We start from the raw sequence: 20649 nt of genomic DNA, 5'->3' as shown, positions 1-20649 counted from the left end.
TTAATTTCTTATCGAGTTTGAACTCACTTGATTTATTTAGGTGAGAGCAAGTGAAACATCATTTTAAAAATTAACTATTAACCGTGTGAGGCAATATTATGCTTGAAGACTAGCTACAACCGTTATGGTAGCCTTTTATAACAATAAAAAGCAACAAATTTGAATTCTGCGGTGAAATTTATCTTTAATTAGCCGTATTTTAAACGAACATATTTTCTTGAGAATTGCCTTAGAAAAAAGTTAATAAGTAATTTTGTGTTAACATGTGATAAAGAAATGAATAATAAATATTAATTTATTTTAAATATATTTACAAATATGATACAAACGCAAGGTGAGTCTAAATTTAAAATTTATTTTTAAATGGCATCCTAACACGTTATTTAATTACATTGAAAATAAATAATAATTGTGTAAAAGAATTTAATTTTACTATCACAATGTCATTAATTTGCTTATATTAGAGAACTAAATATTAAAACAAAAGATATCATTGTGATATGTATATTGTTTAAATGAGTAGCTATTTTCAAAAACAATAAAAATACTTTACTTTTTTTATATTTATTGGTTTATGGCAGTTGAGAATGCTTTTAAGATATGATGGGAATCATGCATAGTATTATTAACTATTATTCTTTAGTGTAATCATTTTAAAATAAAATAAATATATTTTTCAGGCTATCAGTGTACCAATCCTTTATTTGGAGCGGATACGCTATTAATGATGATTTGGTGCAGACAACATCCAAAAAACAAGTGACCATGCATTGCACTGCAATCTACATTTCTATATAATTTCCTATTTATATAATTCAAACAATAAATATACTAAAAAATGGATTTGTCTCTTTATTGAATATATGGTTCCTGTGATTTTATAAAATGAAATTGAATTAAGAATTATTTAAAAATTTTGCATCATTATATAAGAAACATTTATACATACATACATATAAATACTATTCACTATTGTGATTTGTTATGAATACTATAATAAATAATCAACTTCAAAAACACTCTTATTGTTTAGTAAAATACTATGTTGTTGTTATTTATACTTTTTCAATAATTGGGTATATTAAAACAGACAATTAAAACTGATAACTCTTTATTGTTTAATTGAAATAAAAAGTTTATGTACATATGTAGTACATATAATTATATTTTAGGAAAAATAAAACAAGTTATGAAATAATTATTATTTGTTTTAAATATATTAAACTATATTTTTACAAAGGTTCTTGAAGTTATAGATGTAGCGTCACACTGGAAAATGCAGCATGGACCTATATATTTGTAGTAGTGTCTAGGTTTGTATTTCATCTTTGGAACTCTAATCAAAAACAATATTTTTTTATTAAAACATTCACAAACATATAAAATAATCATGATCACAGAATAATTATAATCTAATAATAGAAATATTAGGTCTATATATTTAATGATAATTATATATGTTTATTATTATAATATACTGAAACGCAAACATAATTTGGGTATTATCAATACAACATAATCATTTAAACATAAGTTTGAATTGGTTAAGTTTGATTTATTATGGAATTTTTCACACAAAAAAAGAGGATATTATCTATAAAATTAATCTATGTATGTTTGTTTAAATTAACACACAAGACACATCGCAATTAAACGCGAAGTAAGCCACTTAGTTTCAAATTAAACTTTATAAACAAATTAGAACAACAATTTAAATATGTATAAGTATATCAACGTAAAATTGTAAAGAAATTAAATTTACAATACTTGTAGGTTAGGTTAGTTACAGTTTAACTCAAATTCCTCTATATAAAAACAATATAGGTACACTGTTTATAAGTTTTTAAAACGTTTCTAAACTAAATTCACGGTCCTTACAATTATTACGGATCGTATTGTATATTAAGCGTAATAATAAATTTATGTTTACATACCTCTTGATGAATTTTATAATAATTTCAAACTCCGATAAATTAATTTTTAAGCCAATCATGTTTCAATGTAATTTATTATTTTTTCACCACTACTAAAACACTTACAAATTAATACATTCAGAGTTTTTATTTCTTTTAATAAAATAAACATTGTAAAATAAGATAATATAACCTTCAAAATTTTAGAGACAATACTTTGCGACAAATGTCAAATACAATAAATATGGCCGAATATATTTTTCTCACCTTTTTTTGCGCGTGTAAGTGAGATGGAAATATAAATTGTGGTGTAGTCTATTTCGAGTAGTTCGACGGTTATCATGGTTTTATCGCAAACCTGTAATGTCAAACTCATACTACTAAATACAAATACTTCGTAAACATTTTCGAGAAGTCGATACGTTATTAACGCATGAAGTATTGAAACTCGTACTAGGGGTAGATGTCACTATAAACCGTTATATCAAAATTAGACGTAATCGTAAACTTTTATGTCAATACTGGATAAATAAATTATAGAACACAAATTTTAAGTTACATAAACATAACATAACATAAACAGCCTGTAAATTTCCCACTGCTGGGCTAAGGCCTCCTCTCCCTTTGAGGAGAAGGTATGGAGCATATTCCACCACGCTGCTCCAATGCGGGTTGGTGGAATACACATGTGGCAGAATTTCGTTGAAATTAGACACATGCAGGTTTCCTCACGATGTTTTCCTTCACCGCCGAGCACGAGATGATTTATAAACACAAATTAAGCACATGAAAATTCAGTGGTGCCTGCCTGGGTTTGAACTCGAAATCATCGGTTAAGATGCACGCGTTTTAACCACTGGGCCATCTCGGCTCAATTTTAAGTTACAAGTAAATAATTAAATAAAATAATATGTAAACGGCTAAACGGCAACGACTACTTATCATTTTATTCGCGATAAATAAGAAATTTGTCAATGGAATTGATCCCCTGAAACTAACGCTATATTTTAATAACACATAATATATTTGGGAACGATTGTGAAATTTTTTATCTTATCATATCACTCCTTTGATTTTTAAAACATTCACATACCTTTTTATGCCAATGATGATATCGCGATACGGATTTACGAGATATGACTCAAAATCGTTTTCTCGAACACTCGTACGAAATCGGTAAATTCTATAAAGTGCACACTCAAAATAAACCATTTCTTATAAATAATTAACAATGGCACATCAAAACATTGTATAAGCAATTATTTATAATTACAAAATTATGAATATTATATCTTAATTTTATACCACATAAATTAAAAAGAAGAATAGAAGTTTGGACAGAATATAAACTTCACAAGTTAGAATATTTTAAATTACGCAATTTACCAAAAACCTTAAAATTAATAATGTAAATATTATTTGTGTATCTCTCATCTGTTTTAGGTTGTCACATAAGCAAGCCCTTTATGTATACGAACATTTTAATTACAAAATTAATTCTGTCTGTCTGTTGCTCTTTGACAGCCAAACCATTGAATCGAATTTCATGAAATTTAGGCATAAAGTCAACTTGGCGACTAACATACGAGCGAGGTCGTAGTTGACAACTGGTAATAAGTCACATTGAAAGAAAATTAAAATATTAATTACCTATACTGGATTATTATTATGTATTTATTAAATATTAATTATGCTGCAATAAAGCATTAATAGTCCCAATAGCTCAATAGTTAGCGAGGAGTTATCACTTTTAGCAGAAATAATATAATTCATTGAGTGAAATTTGGACTGGCAGTAAGCAATTATATAAACGCAATTTCTAAAACCACATACTTTCATCATATTAAAATATATCTTTGGGTAGTAAGAAAATAAAATGATTAGTAATATTGCTTGGCTTACAGCATTTAACATAATATTTGAACATAACCTCAAATAACTTACGCGTAAATTGTGTTACGCATTAGTAAAAACAAATCATTTCCTGACTTACATTATTTTGCTTGTAGATACAGTTTTCGGAATATCTAATTTATTCTTATCAACGTAAATATTATTTATATTTTCAATACTCGCCAGATATTTAGTAACTCGTGAAAGGCACTAGTGAGAACACGTGACAAATAAATCAACTCAAAATGTGGTAAGTAAAATTTACTAAAAACAAATGAGCAGTCATAGCTTGATGTGAACGTTTAGTAAGCGTTCATCTAAAAATAACATTACACGTTCGTTTTAGTTCTAAATAATATTAAGAATTTTACAATATTATATTGTACGAGATTCGTCTTCCATCTCTTTCACTCTCAAGGCGACCTGTTTAACCGTTACTTCGGTACGTGCCGTGGATAATGCTTTGCACCAGCTCTTAGGAAGGTCGTTTATATTTTTTTATTTTTCACTTTTTTATGTATTATTTTCTAGCTAACGAACCTATCGTACAAAACGATAATTACTAAACCGATTTACTTTATAAATGTGATATTTTAATTCGTCTTGTTTTCTGGATTACTTTTATTAAATTTACTTTTATTTTGCTACAGATATACATATATGTATATCTGCTATATTTTTATTTAAATAGGTAATATTTAATAGCAGTACTTAAAATGTAGCACAGGTGTAACTTATAAATAAAAAAAAAATCAGATTTTATTTTTTTCGTAGTAGACACAATTTAGCCTAATTACAGATTAAATTATCAGCCTTTATGTGCAAGATTAAAGGCATTCCATATATGCAAAATTAATGTAAAAATGTAAAGTATAGTTATAAAAGAGTGTTAAATACTTACTAAATATCATCATAATAATTATGTCCTAATACCCCTTTTCAACGGAGACAAACTAAGTACGAAGTTTATAATGGAAATCCCCATTAAATTTATAGGCCGAACCCGGTTTCGAACTCGTAAACCCACTATCTACATCCGTACAAGCTAACGACTAGAACAAGCAGGTGGTTAATAATCAGTATACGTCATATATGACACTATAACGAGAAAACTATTTTGATGTGACGTCATTCGAAAACTACAGATATTTTTATTTCAAAGATTTTACGAAACTCTATCCTTAAGGGGGTAAAACAGGGGTTGGAAGTTTGTATTTTATAAATTTCGCGCAGGTAAAGCTGCAAGTTCAGCTACTAAACAATAAAATAACACCGACAATTATAGCTTCCTGTATATAATCATCATTACATAGTATAAAACAAATTCGCTTACCGCTGTCTATCCCTATCTTTAAATACACAACTTACACAACGGATTTTGATGCGGTTTTTTTAATAGATAGTTTGATTCAAGAGGAAGTTTTATATGTATAATACTTGCACAATATAGTAGAGTAACACTGATAATTTTAGAGGTTTCTGAAGTGATGTCGTAAATAAACACATTTTATGCGCTTACATTGCAAACGCTAGCTGAACCCTACGAGATAGATCATAATGTACAGTATTGTACACCCTAAAAGGTAATTAAAAAAGTGCCTGATGTATTTTGTAGTAAGCTGTACCTAGTGAAGTTCAGGCACAAGGGCATAATATCTCAGTTCCCAGAGTTAGTGGAGCATTGGAAATGTAAATAATGATTAATATTTGTAACAGCCAATGTCTATGGTTGGTAGTGACCCTCCGATGGTCCGTTTCCCAGTCTGCGTACCTTCTTTAAAAATAGAACATATATTTTAGTTTGAAAAATTTCTCTTAATATGAACACACACTGAGATCAATAACTTATTCGAATTACGATACGATGTTTCCACTTTATGCAATAATCGTTCTATTGTTAGTATGGTAAATCTAACCAATCCTAAAACTTTTCCTAAAACAAGCTTTTAGGTTTATACGAGCCGCAACCGAACCGAATTTGTATTTATTGTAATATATATATTTTTTTGTTACTTTTATTTGTTCCAAAACGGCACAGATTATTTCGCCAATATCATTATTTATCTGACAGGTGTCAATAAAAACGTAACGTTTTCATTAATTTAATTAATTCAAAATATGGGTATCGTAAAATATGGAGTATGTTGCCATTAAATGACACCATGTATAACGAACATCCAACACCCATTTCCGCAATTTTAATATTGGAACTTGTGAATTTTAATTTGTTATGTTCCAGCCAATAATCTGATTGGCTCTGTACGTGTTTTTAAACATGCCTTGTCAACATTTTGCATAGTAACCTTCAACGTATCATATCACTATAGAGTTATTGTCTTATTATTGTATTATTAAATACACTATGTATCATAGCCCAATATCAATCTTATAGATATACATTAAAATGACAATGAAATTCAGACATAGTCATTTTTTTAGTTTTTACGTTTTTCTACACAATCTGTTACGTAACAACGTACTATCAATAGGTAAGCAATATCAGATATTACATTACAAAAAAAAAAAAAATGAAGATCCATCGCAATGCTTACCTTGTATTACTAGCAAACAAGAAAAATATTTGTATATCCATAACTACGTGTTATGGGTATAAAATACCTCTATTCCAAATTTCATCCAAATCCGTCAACGGTTTTTGAGTAATTAAGTAAAAAACATCAATACATAAAAAGTTTCAAATCTATACATACAATACATCCGTACATGTATTAAAAGAGTACAAACAAAGTAACTTCATCTTATTTTTCTTTGCCTGCCTGTAGTACACGCTAATCTCGAAAACTACAGAACGAATTTTCCTGTTGTTTTTTCATGTAAGCTTTTGTTACCTAAAGTTTTTCATTAAAATCGGATAACGGTATCCCAACAGGAAAACTGTTAATAATAGGATTATTTAATTCATTCGCAACTAAATAATTTCTCTTCCTCAGAGATGAAATTCGAACAATAAATAAAAACAAAGCCGAGTGTTTTTTTAGATACATAAAAAACCGACTTTTGTGCGAAAAAAATGGCGTTTTGAACGTCGACGAAACTATTGTCAGAATTTTGGATGTAAAATTAAAGTGGAAATAATTAGATAAATGTAATTGTGTTGTATTTTAAATAAAGATTTATTTATCATAAACTCTTAGTAGTGCACAATATAGCTGAGTTATTAGCAAATCATATGACATACTTCCATTAGAATAGGCTATACGTACATATATCCTTTTGACGTCATAACTGTGACAGTGGATGTCACATGTACGTATATGGTTTTATGAATATAATAAATAAAATAAATCATAACCTTCGGCTAGTTTTCGTTCTAACAGAATGAAACTTAACGAAAACAACAAACTAATTCGTGCGTTAATAATTATTATTTTCATGTAATATATTTTATGATAAAGCGTGATTATAATAATAACTGTTACATTCCAAGAAGTCACGTTTGAAATGATCACTTCACGTGCACGTTTTAATTAATATATTTTCGTCGACTATAATCCCATTTTATATCTTTGTCCGATGTTATCACTTCAGAGAGTTTTATCTATTATTAATTAACAATTGTAATATCTTATGACACATTATGTAAAAAAATAAGATCTTTATCCGTGGGTTTGTCCGAACTTAATAATTTTGATTGAATAGTTTGGTGAGAAAATGTAAGCTTATTGTTAAAATATCACTTAGTACGCCCACAAAATTGCAAGTTCTCGTAATTTCACAAGATATAAATCAATGAGTTATTATAGTGCTCAAGTGTGTACACGCGGGAGCTCTCTCCACTATTTAGGGTTTTAGGCGTATTAACAACTGCAGTACAGAATAAGGAATAAGTAGTGCTACACTTTAGCGGTAAGCACGTACCTACATACATGATTTAGTAATGTTGCGAATTTTCTTCCCATTGGATCATGAGAGCATTCCGATGGAACGACAATTCAACACGAGGAGAGTGCTTTACGAGGCACAGGAATCCTAAGACATTTAACTTCCAAATTTTGGAAATGAGTATTATTTGACCGAAATATCGACTCAATATCCTCCCGAGTTTCAATCAAAGCGGCCAATCTCAAAACAAGGTATAAATGCCGGAGATTATACTAAGTACACGAGTGTGTACGCAAAGATTTGTGCACTCTATTGCTTTTACTGTTATTGTCTGATAGAATATCAAACTTAGCCGAATATATACAATAAATACATTTAAACAACAATAACAACAAATAAATTTCAGAATAGGGAAAAACAGCTGAATTGGCTTCCTATAATGATAGACTTTCACCAGACAGACACCACCAACTTTCATATTTTCGTCTGCAGGCTCAGTTTTTCTGCCCAAATATTTTTGACCTTCGTTTTAGTCATGAGTAATAAACTTAGAGACGCACAAGTTAGTCACTGCTCAACACTCAAGATAACGTACTATATCGCAAACCATGCCTAGTTAAAACACTAAAAATACTAGACTTATTCGCCAAAATACAATGTAGTTATAAATTTCATAATACTATTCGAGTAGACTGTAGTTAACATTATAAATAAATCTACATACTCATTTTACATTATATTATGATATAAGATAAATCTTACGCTCGACTGTTTGTAGGTTCTACAAAGAAATGCTGGCAAACATGTGAGTCGTCAGTAGTTTTTTTTTTCTAACAATGTCACATGTATTGTATACAATTTATAAATCGTGCATGAAACATTCAACGCACTCATAACATTATTCTGTGCAATTTATACAACTACGAAATGGTGGGTGGCATTCCATATCAATATTGCATATCGATACAGATATATATAACATAGTTGCATTCCATTAAGACAATGTAAAATATTATATAGCTTATTAAAGTAATGTAATTATTTTATTAAACATAATAATATCTATAATAATAATAATAGCTGAATTCCGTGTCGGGAATATCGCATTTTTTGTCGTCAGTATACCATTTTCAACTTTATCAGTACGATAAGATAAGATATAAATATATCTTTAAAAGAGATAAGCCTTGTTAGTTTGAAAATCAATGTAAAATATTGAGCATGTAATTGTACTTTAAATAATATCAAGATAAAAAAACAGCAGGTGCTGTTACCAACACTCCTGGGCCAAGCCTTCCTCGTTTCATGAAAATAATTCACAATTTTGTTTCAATGTGGGCTGTTGATAAACATGTATTAAGTAACACATGCTTACTTTACCGTCGTGCGCTAGTTAAATTATAAACATAAATATTTTTTCAACCTGTTGGTAGTGTAAAGCATAAAAGGCCTATGTCCTTTCTTGAAGCTCAAACTTGCTTTATACTAAATTTCATCGAATTTTGTTCAGCGGCTTTGCCGTGAATGAGCAACAGACAAATAGAGTTACTTTCGAATTTATAATATTAATAAAGATTATGATTTATATGGTGCTAGAAAGCAATTGTGATTTGGCAATTGAGCCGTTTTAACTCTTAAGAAAGCACATGTGACTAATAAATAATTTATGACACGAATATTGCCAGTTTTGTTAATAGAAGGACTTATGTATGTTTAATGTATAAATATGTAAATAAAGTTCCACAAACTAAAAGACATTAATTCTTTCATCACTTTCTTGAATATAAAAACTGACCATAAAAACATTATATCTTTTCTTTTACATGTTTTGTTTAACTTTACCGATCGTTATTGTGTGGGTCAAATATTGTAAATGAAAAATATTATTCCAACAAACCGAATTAATTTCAACTGTGTATATTGTTGGCGCTGTTGATGGTGGCTTTGTACACGCCCGTCTGGGTTGGTACCACCCACTCATCAGATATTCTACCACCAAACAGCAGTACTAAGTATTGTTGTGTTCCGGTTTGAAGGGTGAGTGAGCCAGTGTAACTATAGGCACAAGGGACATAACAACTTAGTTCCCAAGATTGGTGGCGCATTGGTGATGTAAAGAATGGTTAATATTTCTTACAGCGCTATTATCTATTGGCGGTGGTGACCACTTACCATCAGGCCCATTTTCTCGTCCGCCTACCAATATCATACAAAAATTAAATAATATAAGCTAGTTTATTATTTTATTTGTTTAAGTACATGGGTTTAATGAAAGCTATTAAATTAACTTTTTATTTTAGTTGTAATAAAAATAATTAATTAATTACTTATTTCCTTTTTTCAGTCTAAGTTGTGTATGCGGTCTTCTTTGCAAGATCATCAGTTTATTCTTTTCGTTAATAGTCATCGTGGGTATAATCCTACTTATATTGTGGGCGACGGGAGTGATCTTCGTAAAAGAGGTAATACAACTTTTTTTTTATTAGTGTGTTATTGTATTGTATTGTATTGTACATATACAATTTAAAATTTGTAAAATTGGGGTAGAGCTTTGTTCGAGCCCGCCAAATCAAGTTAGCGCGTGTAAGCTCAAGGGACATAACATCTTAGTTCTCGAGGTTTGCGGCGCGTTGGCGATGTAGGGAATGGTCAATATTTCTTACAGCACCATAGTCTATGGGTGTTAGTGACCACAAACCGTATACGATATGACCGTCCACAAAAATGTAGCATTTGGAACCGCTTGTAAGTAATTTACTAAAGAATTTATTGATAAAGCGTGTATGATAATTCGTAATCCCGTATCGCAACGAATTATAATTTTTTTATATTTTATTTTTAATAGGGCACTGACGGCAATGTGAATAACGTATTAAGAAGCACTCTGAGATTGGGGAATGGAGCATAACACACAAGAAAAAAGCACGAGATGCGTAATATAATCTAAGTATTAATAATTTATCATAGACTTAATATTTAATTTTAAGCGGATGTAAAATACTATTGATATGTAATCGGTAATAAAAGGTTATTGTTATATTGAAACAAATATAATGATTAACTACAATTTTCGCCGCTGATTCACTAAGCAATTTAACTTAAATAACATTAATTAATTAATTAACTTTAATTGAACAAACAAACGAACAGAAGAATTGTCCAAAATGTGATATTTTTTTAAAATAAAACAGTTAACTGTGAAGGTTTATTTTAACACGCTAATGTTTTACCTCGCTTAATGTCTGTTTCTTGTATAAATCTTTTTTTTTTCGATTCTATCTCTTCACAATTATTTTAAATTAACTATAACTTATTAAATTGTAAAAAAACTAATGAAATACATTTTATAATATTATTTTGTTGTTTTATTATCCTATTACTATAAATATAATATAATAAATATCCGTATTTTCGTAAATTAAATTATTGTCTGAATCACTTGTGTGTTGATGGATGTATACGGAATATAATTGAAAATATAAAAATGATATAAATGTAATAATTTAAAGATAATTGTGGAACATATTCTGTTCTAATACCATGGTATCAAATACTAGCTGCTTGTCCTGACTTCGCTCGGACCTCGGTTATATTGGAGATATTGGCTATCGGTCATAGCGTAATGATGTATACAGCTTTCCTCGACAAATGGACTATCTAACACTGAAAGATTTTTTCAAATCGAACCAGTAGTTCCTGAGATTAACGGGTTCAAACAAACAAACAAAGTCTTCAGTTTTACTCGTATAATATGAATTTAGATTAATTATGAATGCATTAAATGCATTTATTTTTAAATATTGCTCTGGGGTGATTTTTTAAACAATCACTCTTCCAAATTTCAAATCAATAATGTCAGGAAGTGAGGAACCAAGAAGGCCGTAAAGTTTTGGTAAATTTAATTCTTTTAACCATAGCCAACAAAAATGTTTATTCTTTATTAACTGACATGACAAACCAATTTATTCTGAGAGACATTTGACATAACTTAAGAGTCATTTTCCGTACGAAATTTATGAACTTTTCAATAAAAAAGAAAACTCCGAAAACATTTCCATTAAATCGTAATAATTTTAATATAAAGATTATAATATTTTCTCATTTCAGAAAAATGTGTATAATATAGTGTTCGTCAATACTATTAAATACATTTAATAGTTTTATAATATCAATATGTGAAGAAGTAATTTTGTAGCATTCAAAGTAACGTTAAACCAATTGTTTAAGGTAAGGAATTATGTACTAATAATATCACGATCACTTGTTCATTTTATATTTTACTTGGTGGTAGGGCTTTGTGCAAATCTGGGTAGGTACCACCCGCTCATCAGATATTCTACCGCCAAACAACAGTACTTAGTATTGTTGTGTTCTGGTTTGAACGGTGTTCCGGTGAGGGAAACAATCTTTGCTTCTGTTAAGGGTACTGGGTTATGTGGGATTTATACCTACTATAAAGATGCGATGGCATTCTTTGGCACGACAAAATAAAAATAATTACATTAATAATATATTTGTTTTTATAAAAACTAGAGATAAATGTAATAAGTTTGTAATAAAAAACCATCTTGAAAGCAAACTTTTTTAATAATTATCGATATCGTTTTTATCGTTCACTACGAACAAATACAACATCAGGCAAACGCCGCAATGCGCAATGTCATCAAAAATGCTCTAGGTAGTAAATTCTAAGCAGATCGCTGCAAATTTTTTTGTGCTGTTTGCAATCGAATGATTATTATACCATTTTAAGAACATAATATTTTTATAACTAGCAATCATGGCATACAAATATATCTATGCCATACTTTCGTGTTTTCGAACTATTTATCTATCACATTTTTATCTATATTGATTTCTGCGTCACCGATAATAGTGTTGAAACTGATAAAGGTGATCGCTATGAACAATTAAATTAGCTTTTTAATTCTTTTTTTTTTTTTATATAATTGTTATTGCTAGTGTTTTGTTTTTATGTACCTAATAACGTAACTATTTTACTTTCGTTTTGCGTTTTTGCGTTCGTATAGTTTGACATGATTTTATAGTGCTTTTGGCGCTACACTTCTTCTGTTCCGAAAGTATCTATTGTCATGTTTATTTAATTTTATAGTATTGAATACGTCCATAACCTGAAATGATAATCATAGTCAAATTAACTAATTTGAATTGAAGGTGAGTGGTCATTGGTCAATGACAGCCAATGACGCTATATGCGCGTCCAATGAGAGCTCAGTATTTTGACAGATTGGTAAGCCTTGTCACTTGATCTGTGCTTTGATAAAATATAACAATAAGTAAGTAATTCATTTTTATTTAATTAAAAGGGTATTTTAGTAATTACTAGCAAAATCCGCGGCTTCATAAGCGTGGTGATGAATCAGTTCAATTTGTGACGAAAATACTAAAATATTTAAATTAAAACCGGTAATCTGAAATAAAAAAGGGATGTTTTGGTTTTGGTAACTCACAAAAAGCCATATACACAATAGAATACAAGCCATAACAAGTGTTTCTACAATAAAATTGGTAAAAATTAAAAAAAAGACTTGTACAATTGAATAGGTACATTAATTTAGCAAGAACTATACTCGGTGTTGACAATATGCAATAGAAAATGTTATCTTGTACATCATAAATGATTCTTCATGAATGTCCAATACTCAATCTTAATTACACTAACAATAGAGTTTAATTTTACTAATTAAAAAGCAAAATAAGTCATAGACCCTTGAGTTTACTTCTATAATAATATTCATAATTCACATTCAGGTGTATTGTGAACACAGTAAAGCTGCTACTAAGTAAATGCATTATTACTTTAAAATTAAATCAATATAACATTAATACAATATGTGGTAAGTACTTTATTATGTATTTATTTGTCATTTAAATTCATCTCATTGAACAGAAAATGAATTCCATTTTTAAAAGAAAATTCTGTGTGTACACTTTTGGCATTACCAAAATAAATTTGTAGGAAAGAGGGCGATTATTCTTCCACGGGTTGGGTATTTATAAGAGTTTCGTGATGTTCAACTACTATATATACTATCTATTAGATATTGGCTAAATATTTATACATATGTGAGATAATATGTACTGAAAGGCGGTCCTTATTTTGTACAAAATATTGAATATCAACTTTGAAGATGATAGCATTTTCATCAGCATCAAGTATCCGTATTCATAGATGATGAATAGAAGTAAAAACCAAATCTTATACTATTGCCCTACCTTACATTGCCTATAATCAAAAGTATTAGAATGTCCTCTAGCCCGATACCGATTACCACGACGGCCATTGCCAAAGGAGGCTAGGCAACTGCGCGGAAAATATTATTATAGTGTATTATGTGCATAATTGCTTGGTTGTAGGGCTTTGTGCAAAGACTGTCTGTGTAGGTACCGTCCACTCGTCTGATATTCTACCGCCAAATAGCACTACTTATTATTGCTGTGTTCCGGTGAGTGAGCCAAAATATAAGTGCAGGCACAAGGGATGTAACTTCTTAGCTCCCAATGTTGGCGGGGCATTTTTGTGACGTAAGGAATGGTTAATATTTCTTACAGCATCAATATCTACGGATGGTGGCAACTTACTATCAATCACCCATCCATCAGAAGGGATGTCAATATGACACAAGGGGAGAAGGTTTAATCGCAATACCAAATGTGTTTTCTAAAATGCTTTATTCTACTGCGAGGTATCCTGCACCTATACCTTGTTGTAATTACAATTGCACAAACTTCAAGCCAAAATAATGTGTGTTGTAAATATATCTAAAGGGTTCTTGGACAATTCTTCTATTTCAAGGAAAAGTAGTATTAAAGGCACGGATTACTACACACGTTAGATCCATTGTACTAGACATTGTAAAAAACTTGATTAAATGTCAATTATTTTAGTCTAAGTGTATTTTTTTTTCAGTTGTATTTGTTCACTGGTTTGTCAACTTGTAAGCTGTCTAATAATGATGGCTATAATCGCTGCTATAGTGTTAATAGTACTGTTCGTTGGTGACTATATTAAAAGTAAGTATTATTTATTTATAACCTTTGATGTGGACTCAAAAGACAAAGTTCATCTTTGTTCATGAGTCCGTGAATATCTTCACAACATACAAATTTAAATCTGCAACCCAGTCTGGGCTTGTCTAAGTCTTGAATTTTTTTGTATTTATCATAACGTTGTTGAAATCTTACATATAGTTATTTACTTTAGTTTATTTAATTCAAAGAAATATTAATTTTCTTTTTATTCATTAGTTTTAAAAAATTAAATAAATCTGAAGAAAAAATTAAGCGAAATTTCATAAAATTTTAGAAGTTAATGGAAAGTGAGGTACGCTATTTGAGTTATTTTAAAAAGGTAATAAGTACTTATAATAGATAGAAAGATAAATACTTATTTATTCACAAGTAAACAGTTTACGAAGGGTACCTGAAAAGGCTCTGACCCAGCCAATTTATTTTGTCAGAGTATTCTTAGATAACTTATTTTCACGCATAGTAATATAAATAATAACTGTAAAGAACATAAGATTATTTAATTTATCAGAGTATTAGCTTAATGTATTTTGTTTTATATTTACAGAAAACTATTAATTATTTATACTTATTGGTAAAATTTAATAAGCTTCTTTCAGTTTTGAGACGATCAATAATCGATATTTCACTTTTTAGTCATATTTAATTCTATACTTCCTAAATATTTATATATCTTATGAATCGTAATTCGAAAAGTTCATATCAATCGGATCCATCCAACTCCTTATAAAAAATACGTGGTACGGTCGATGACACGATATTACAAATTAATAATTCGTTTGGACTCAGTGCAGTTTGGTTCGCCTCACTAAGTATGTTATAATATAATTTAGTTTTGATATTCATCCAAAATATCATCATATGTGAATTATTTGGTGGATCTTAGGTGGATGATCTGGTAACACTGGTACATACAAATTTTTGTTTTTAGAATTTAAATAGCCTTTAAGTAATTTTAAAATTAATACATCATATAGATAAGAGACAAGAAATTCTCGTAAAAATATAATAGATTATTAATTATATATTATTAAATTATGATGTGCTAATTATATATATTATTGCAGATTAAATACCTGAAGTGTCGACATCAATTAAGAAGAAAATATCAGCTATAAATGATTAATTGATGGTACTTGTAAGATATTATGATATGTGTAAATAGTTTTAAATACTTAATAAAATACTAAAATATATTTATTTAAATACTCGTAAAACTTATTTATTGAGAAACCTTATTAGCAAAATCGATCCTGTAACTACTCTTCGAGATTACAGACTTCAAGAAATTTTGAAACGGTTACCTTTAAACCCGGCTACTGACGCCTATTATATTTGTTTAACAGCTGTTTTTTCAATATAGTAAAATTACATTACGTGATTTATTATCTATGAAATATATTCGTTTAAAATATCTCGTTAAAAAGTATTAGCATATTAATATTGTTGTTATATGTCCAGATCGATTTCGACCATATATCGAGCACTAGTGTGTGCACAAAACCCAGATGCACTCTTTATCGGTCACATAATTACGCTACGTATTATTTTCCGTAACACGGGGGTGAACTGCAACTGAGAGTTTATTAACAGAAAAACCTAATATTTTTTATCGAACCAATCCGAGGATCGAATCCAAGATCTAGGGATAAGCTGTTATTACCTTCAACCCGTATTAATATTAAATGACAACATTTTTTAAGCAATTAAAATATATAATAGTTTAATAAATATATGTTTCTGATTACAAATAGTACCTTATACAATTCCAATAAATTTGGTATAATAAAACATTCCTATAATAAAAACAGTAATTAAATATTGAAACAATCGAAATTATAGGTAATCATATTCGTATCAGTTCACGCAATCCATTAACTAATATTAATTTGATGAATGTTATAAATTCCGTCACTTCATTAGAACCATTTCAGTACATTACATACATCCAACATTTATTCATAACGAACATTCGAAGATGCTCTATAAAAGTGATATTGCTGTCCATCCATCTTTAAATTTAAAACCATTCGTTGTTAATAGAAATACATTCGTAACTATAAATAATAAAAGGATAAATAATACTATTAATCCATATTCGTTAGCGTATACCCTGAAGCCTCTTTCATATTTATCGATGTTATTTGGAATGTGTTATTTTGAATACAGCAAAACTGGTATCAAAAAAGTTAATAAATTTAACAAAATTTATGGCCTACTTATTATCATATTGTACTTATCTTTGTTTGTTATAATGGACAGAATCGAATTAAAAGAATCGGAATCAGAATTGCCTTTGAAGAATTTATCAAAAACCTTTGGAGTGACTCAAACCTTTGAAGTCATACATAGCATATTTGTTGTGAACTTTGTAAACAGCATTTATTACTTAAGATTGCTTAAAACAATGGACAGTATTGATGACCTTTACAAAACAAATAAAAAACTTTTTTTCAAACGCCGTATATTCGTTACTGTCTTGACCGTATTGCCTTTTGTCTTTTTTTCTTGTAAATATATGATTAAAAATTACCAACCATGGAGTTTAATACCCGCCATCTCATTTATACTTCAAATGCTTCAAGGCGTAAATTGTTTCTTTTTTATAATCGTGATATATGCACTATTTTTAAATTTTAATACGATACTGTTAAAGAAAGCTGGGAAAATATCAACATCAAAAGAACTTACCTTCAAAGATAGTATGTTTGCGAAAGTTGTTAATGTAAGTCGTAGGATATTTAATTAAAATTTACAAAAACGATTATTATAAATCTTTTCAATGAAGTCTGACGATTTTTTATTTTCACTTTTTTGGTTTTAACAACTTCTCTTGTTTTTTCAGAAAATGATCAGTCATCCGGTTCAAACCGAATCCCATAATGGCTATTGTTGGTTTGAACTCATGCAAATATATGATAAAATCTCTGAATGTATTTATCTTTTCAACAAAATATACGCGAATCAGGTGTTTATTTTAGTTGAAAACGTAAAAAAATAAGTTACAGTAACAGGAGTTTTAAAACTAAAATTATTTCATATATTTACAGATGATGTTGATGTTCAGCACATGGCTTTTATCCACTATACTTCTGTTTTTCAGGTTTTTATCTCCGACATTACAGGTAAAGTAAAACAATTGCTTATATAAACTAAGTATAGCTTAATGTAACATTGATTCCGAACCACTACCTCATCATCGACTGCTTCCACTTATCCTTTGTTATATGATATTTGAGCTCAGTATGTTTTATAGCTTTATATTTTCAACTGGCTAGGATCTGTTACAAGTGCTAGTAGAACTGTTAGCAACATTTTAGGTTGACCCTAATATCCGTATGTAGCTTAATAAAGTATTTGTTTTATTTTAACTCTACGAATTGACTGCTAAGTACCTACTAATAATATGCTTAGGATCTGCTAAACAATCTCATAGACTGCATTTGATAGTAGCCGGCATTATATTGGCATACCGCAATCAACTGATACTAGTATAGACTAGACAGGTTTTTAAAATCCATTTTATATTATTTAGAAGAGGTTAAGGAACCTAGTAGAATTTTTTTTTTATTCTTTTACATATTTGCTGAAAAATATCAAATTAAAAATTCAATATTAAAATAGCGCGCCAAAACGCTAGTTTGACAATATAACGCTGCATTAGGGTGGATAGATGACGTCACTTGCCTGTATTGTAATCTGTGGCGCGTACAATCCTTAAACATTTACATTTAACAGTGATTTATGTAACAATGATTTTAAGAGAATGTCTCTTTCAACTCACTTAGACTATTGCCGCTGTTTTCTATAATTATGATTATATGATTTCAATAAGCATTACACTAAAAGATCCCGACTATCTTTTTTGTTTGTTACAGATGGAAAATGACATACCAAATTACTATCAGTAGAAAATGCGTTTCAGTCTGAAAATAATTTTGAAAGATAAAGTTTTCGCTTCTAAATTTCATTGCCAGCCAGATCGCATTAAAAGAATATAGAAAAATCTTATTAAAACAGTTTCAAAAGCCAATATAACGCAAGTAGGTGCAAGTAGGCAAACGAGGTTTACAAGCAAGTGACGTCATCATAAACCCGATCAATCAGGAGCGTTTTATGTCACGTGACAAACGTTTAAAAAATACGTTTTTATTTACGGATTTTAAATAAATTAATTTTTAATATTATTATTTTAAAAATAAACAAAGGAATGAAAACCTTTATTGACGAGCCTGTAGAAAATTTAAAAGTACTACTAAGTACTAAAAGCACAGTTTCTTAAATGTTAAACAAGTTGTTCCGACTGTTTTCTAAATTTTTCAATGTTAAGTTTTTTCCTAAATAAGCAAGTTACAGAAACCCGAGTAAGGCAAAATACTAATAATTTATTTTTTCAGTACATCGGTTCTGTTCAAGCGGATGTCTATTATTACTCTTTCATAAATTTTCGACCAATGTTTATGACTGGTATGGGCGAAAAACTTATGGACGAAAGAAGAAAATCACGAATGATTATAGAACATATTTTAATTTACCATGATTTGAGTATGAAACATAAAGATATTGTTAATTAGAATTTAATGAATCATTAATCACAGAATTTTAACTAAACATTATTTGATTCTTTTTTAGATCCAGAATACCGAGAACAGATAAAAATTATGGTTAATTTATTAGAAACCAGAAAAACTCAATTGTCAGCAAGTATAGGTCCAGTTAATTTAGAAGGTTTAGTCGGATTTGCGGGCCTTATCCTTTCTTTCACGGTTGTAATGATACAGACATTCTACACAAATTAAAAATAATATACTAAGTGTTTTTTTTTAATTCATATTGGTTTCAAGATCAAAATTGTCCTATCTTTATTGTTGCAATCAATCCAAGATCCTAAACGTTTGAAAGGAAACATCATAAAGAGATAATCTGGAATAAGAAATGAATATTGACGCCATTTTCTTCCGCCATATGTATCTATGTATCACCGAAAGCCAGAGCCGTCTCAAGATATGGTGGCCATTGGGCACCCATGAATTTGGGCGCCTTTTGCTAGATATTTTTTGGTTTAATTTGGTAAATTGTTGGTTCTTCGGGGCCCTCTCAGGATGGGGGCCCTGGGCACGTGCCCCATGAGCCCTAAGGTAAAGACGGTAATGCCGAAAGCGCAGTATCCACATTTCCTGAGACGAACATTCTATGAAATAAATGTGTTCCTTTACTATAATAATTATTATAAAATAAGTGTATCGAATTGAATCAAAGTATTAAAACAAAATTTTTGTCTTTTATTTTTAATATCGATATAATTCAGTCCATTTTATGATTATGGTATACACATAAATTGTCCTGTACATCTTAATAATCTTTCAGATAACCAACTGTAAAATTCTAGTAGTTCTTGTTTGTGTTTAATAAACTATATTAACTATTACAAGTTCATAAATTTGCATTCAAAAATGTATATTTACTATATAGGTTTGTCAGAGGATATAGAAACCATAAAAAATCGCGAAATTGTTTTTAATCGCAAACTAGGTAAACTTTAACCCAGGCAAACTAGGTGCCAAGATCTTAAAAAAGAAATCGTATATTTTAAACCGATCGGCTAGCCAACCAACTAAAAAATGTTGTTTTTGTATGTATCGGACATCAATAACTTTGTAACCTACCAGAGACATCTCGGTAAATATCAGCCAAACTGGTTAACTTGTCGTCAGTCACTATCGTAATAACTTACAATTTTAGTAGATTAAGTGAAGAGAAGCTGCGCTCCACATCGCAAGTGGTTACTGATAATGTAGATAATTTTATATTTGGAAAAAACTGATTTGTGTCTAATACGCTTCAGCTGCTGTTAGGAGGAGATTTTCCTAATTACTTCAACGCGCCTTCTAAAGAGTCATTTCTCCCAATAATGTGAGAGGATCAGGTAAATCATTATCGAGGCCAGATT

General features: G+C 29.4%; 1 protein-coding gene and 2 long non-coding RNA genes across 3 annotated transcripts; all 3 read left to right on the top strand.

Annotated features, from left to right (window-relative positions):
• The first annotated feature begins 3902 nt into the window (after positions 1-3902).
• On the top strand, positions 3903-10785 carry LOC113393060 (uncharacterized). Its single transcript, XR_003368466.2, has 3 exons — positions 3903-4056; positions 9994-10111; positions 10495-10785. It is a non-coding gene; the product is annotated as an uncharacterized LOC113393060 (long non-coding RNA).
• Positions 10786-13350: 2565 nt separating this feature from the next.
• On the top strand, positions 13351-15885 carry LOC113393061 (uncharacterized). The gene is made up of 3 exons (XR_003368467.2): positions 13351-13507; positions 14581-14684; positions 15767-15885. It is a non-coding gene; the product is annotated as an uncharacterized LOC113393061 (long non-coding RNA).
• Positions 15886-16255: 370 nt separating this feature from the next.
• LOC113393059 (uncharacterized) lies at positions 16256-19962 on the top strand. Its single transcript, XM_026629755.2, has 4 exons — positions 16256-17667; positions 17750-17824; positions 19097-19244; positions 19332-19962. Exons 1-4 carry the CDS (start codon positions 17548-17550, stop codon positions 19496-19498), a joined length of 510 nt encoding a protein of 169 aa, XP_026485540.2. The 5' UTR covers positions 16256-17547; the 3' UTR covers positions 19499-19962.
• Positions 19963-20649: the final 687 nt, after the last annotated feature.

This window comes from Vanessa tameamea, chromosome 12, assembly GCF_037043105.1.
Source record: "Vanessa tameamea isolate UH-Manoa-2023 chromosome 12, ilVanTame1 primary haplotype, whole genome shotgun sequence".
In the NCBI taxonomy this organism is placed as follows: Eukaryota; Metazoa; Arthropoda; class Insecta; order Lepidoptera; family Nymphalidae; genus Vanessa; species Vanessa tameamea.
Note: the sequence above shows the minus strand (reverse complement) of the source record. Positions and strands in the feature narration are given on the sequence as shown.

Bases quoted from the DNA above. Each gene is read 5' to 3' on its own strand.
- LOC113393059 (XM_026629755.2), top strand. From the start codon at position 17,548: ATGATCAGTCATCCGGTTCAAACCGAATCCCATAATGGCTATTGTTGG. The intron at 17,668-17,749 runs GTGTTTATTTTA...ATATATTTACAG, and splicing joins ACAAAATATACGCGAATCAG to ATGATGTTGATGTTCAGCAC. The intron at 19,245-19,331 runs GTATGAAACATA...ATTCTTTTTTAG, and splicing joins TTTAATTTACCATGATTTGA to ATCCAGAATACCGAGAACAG.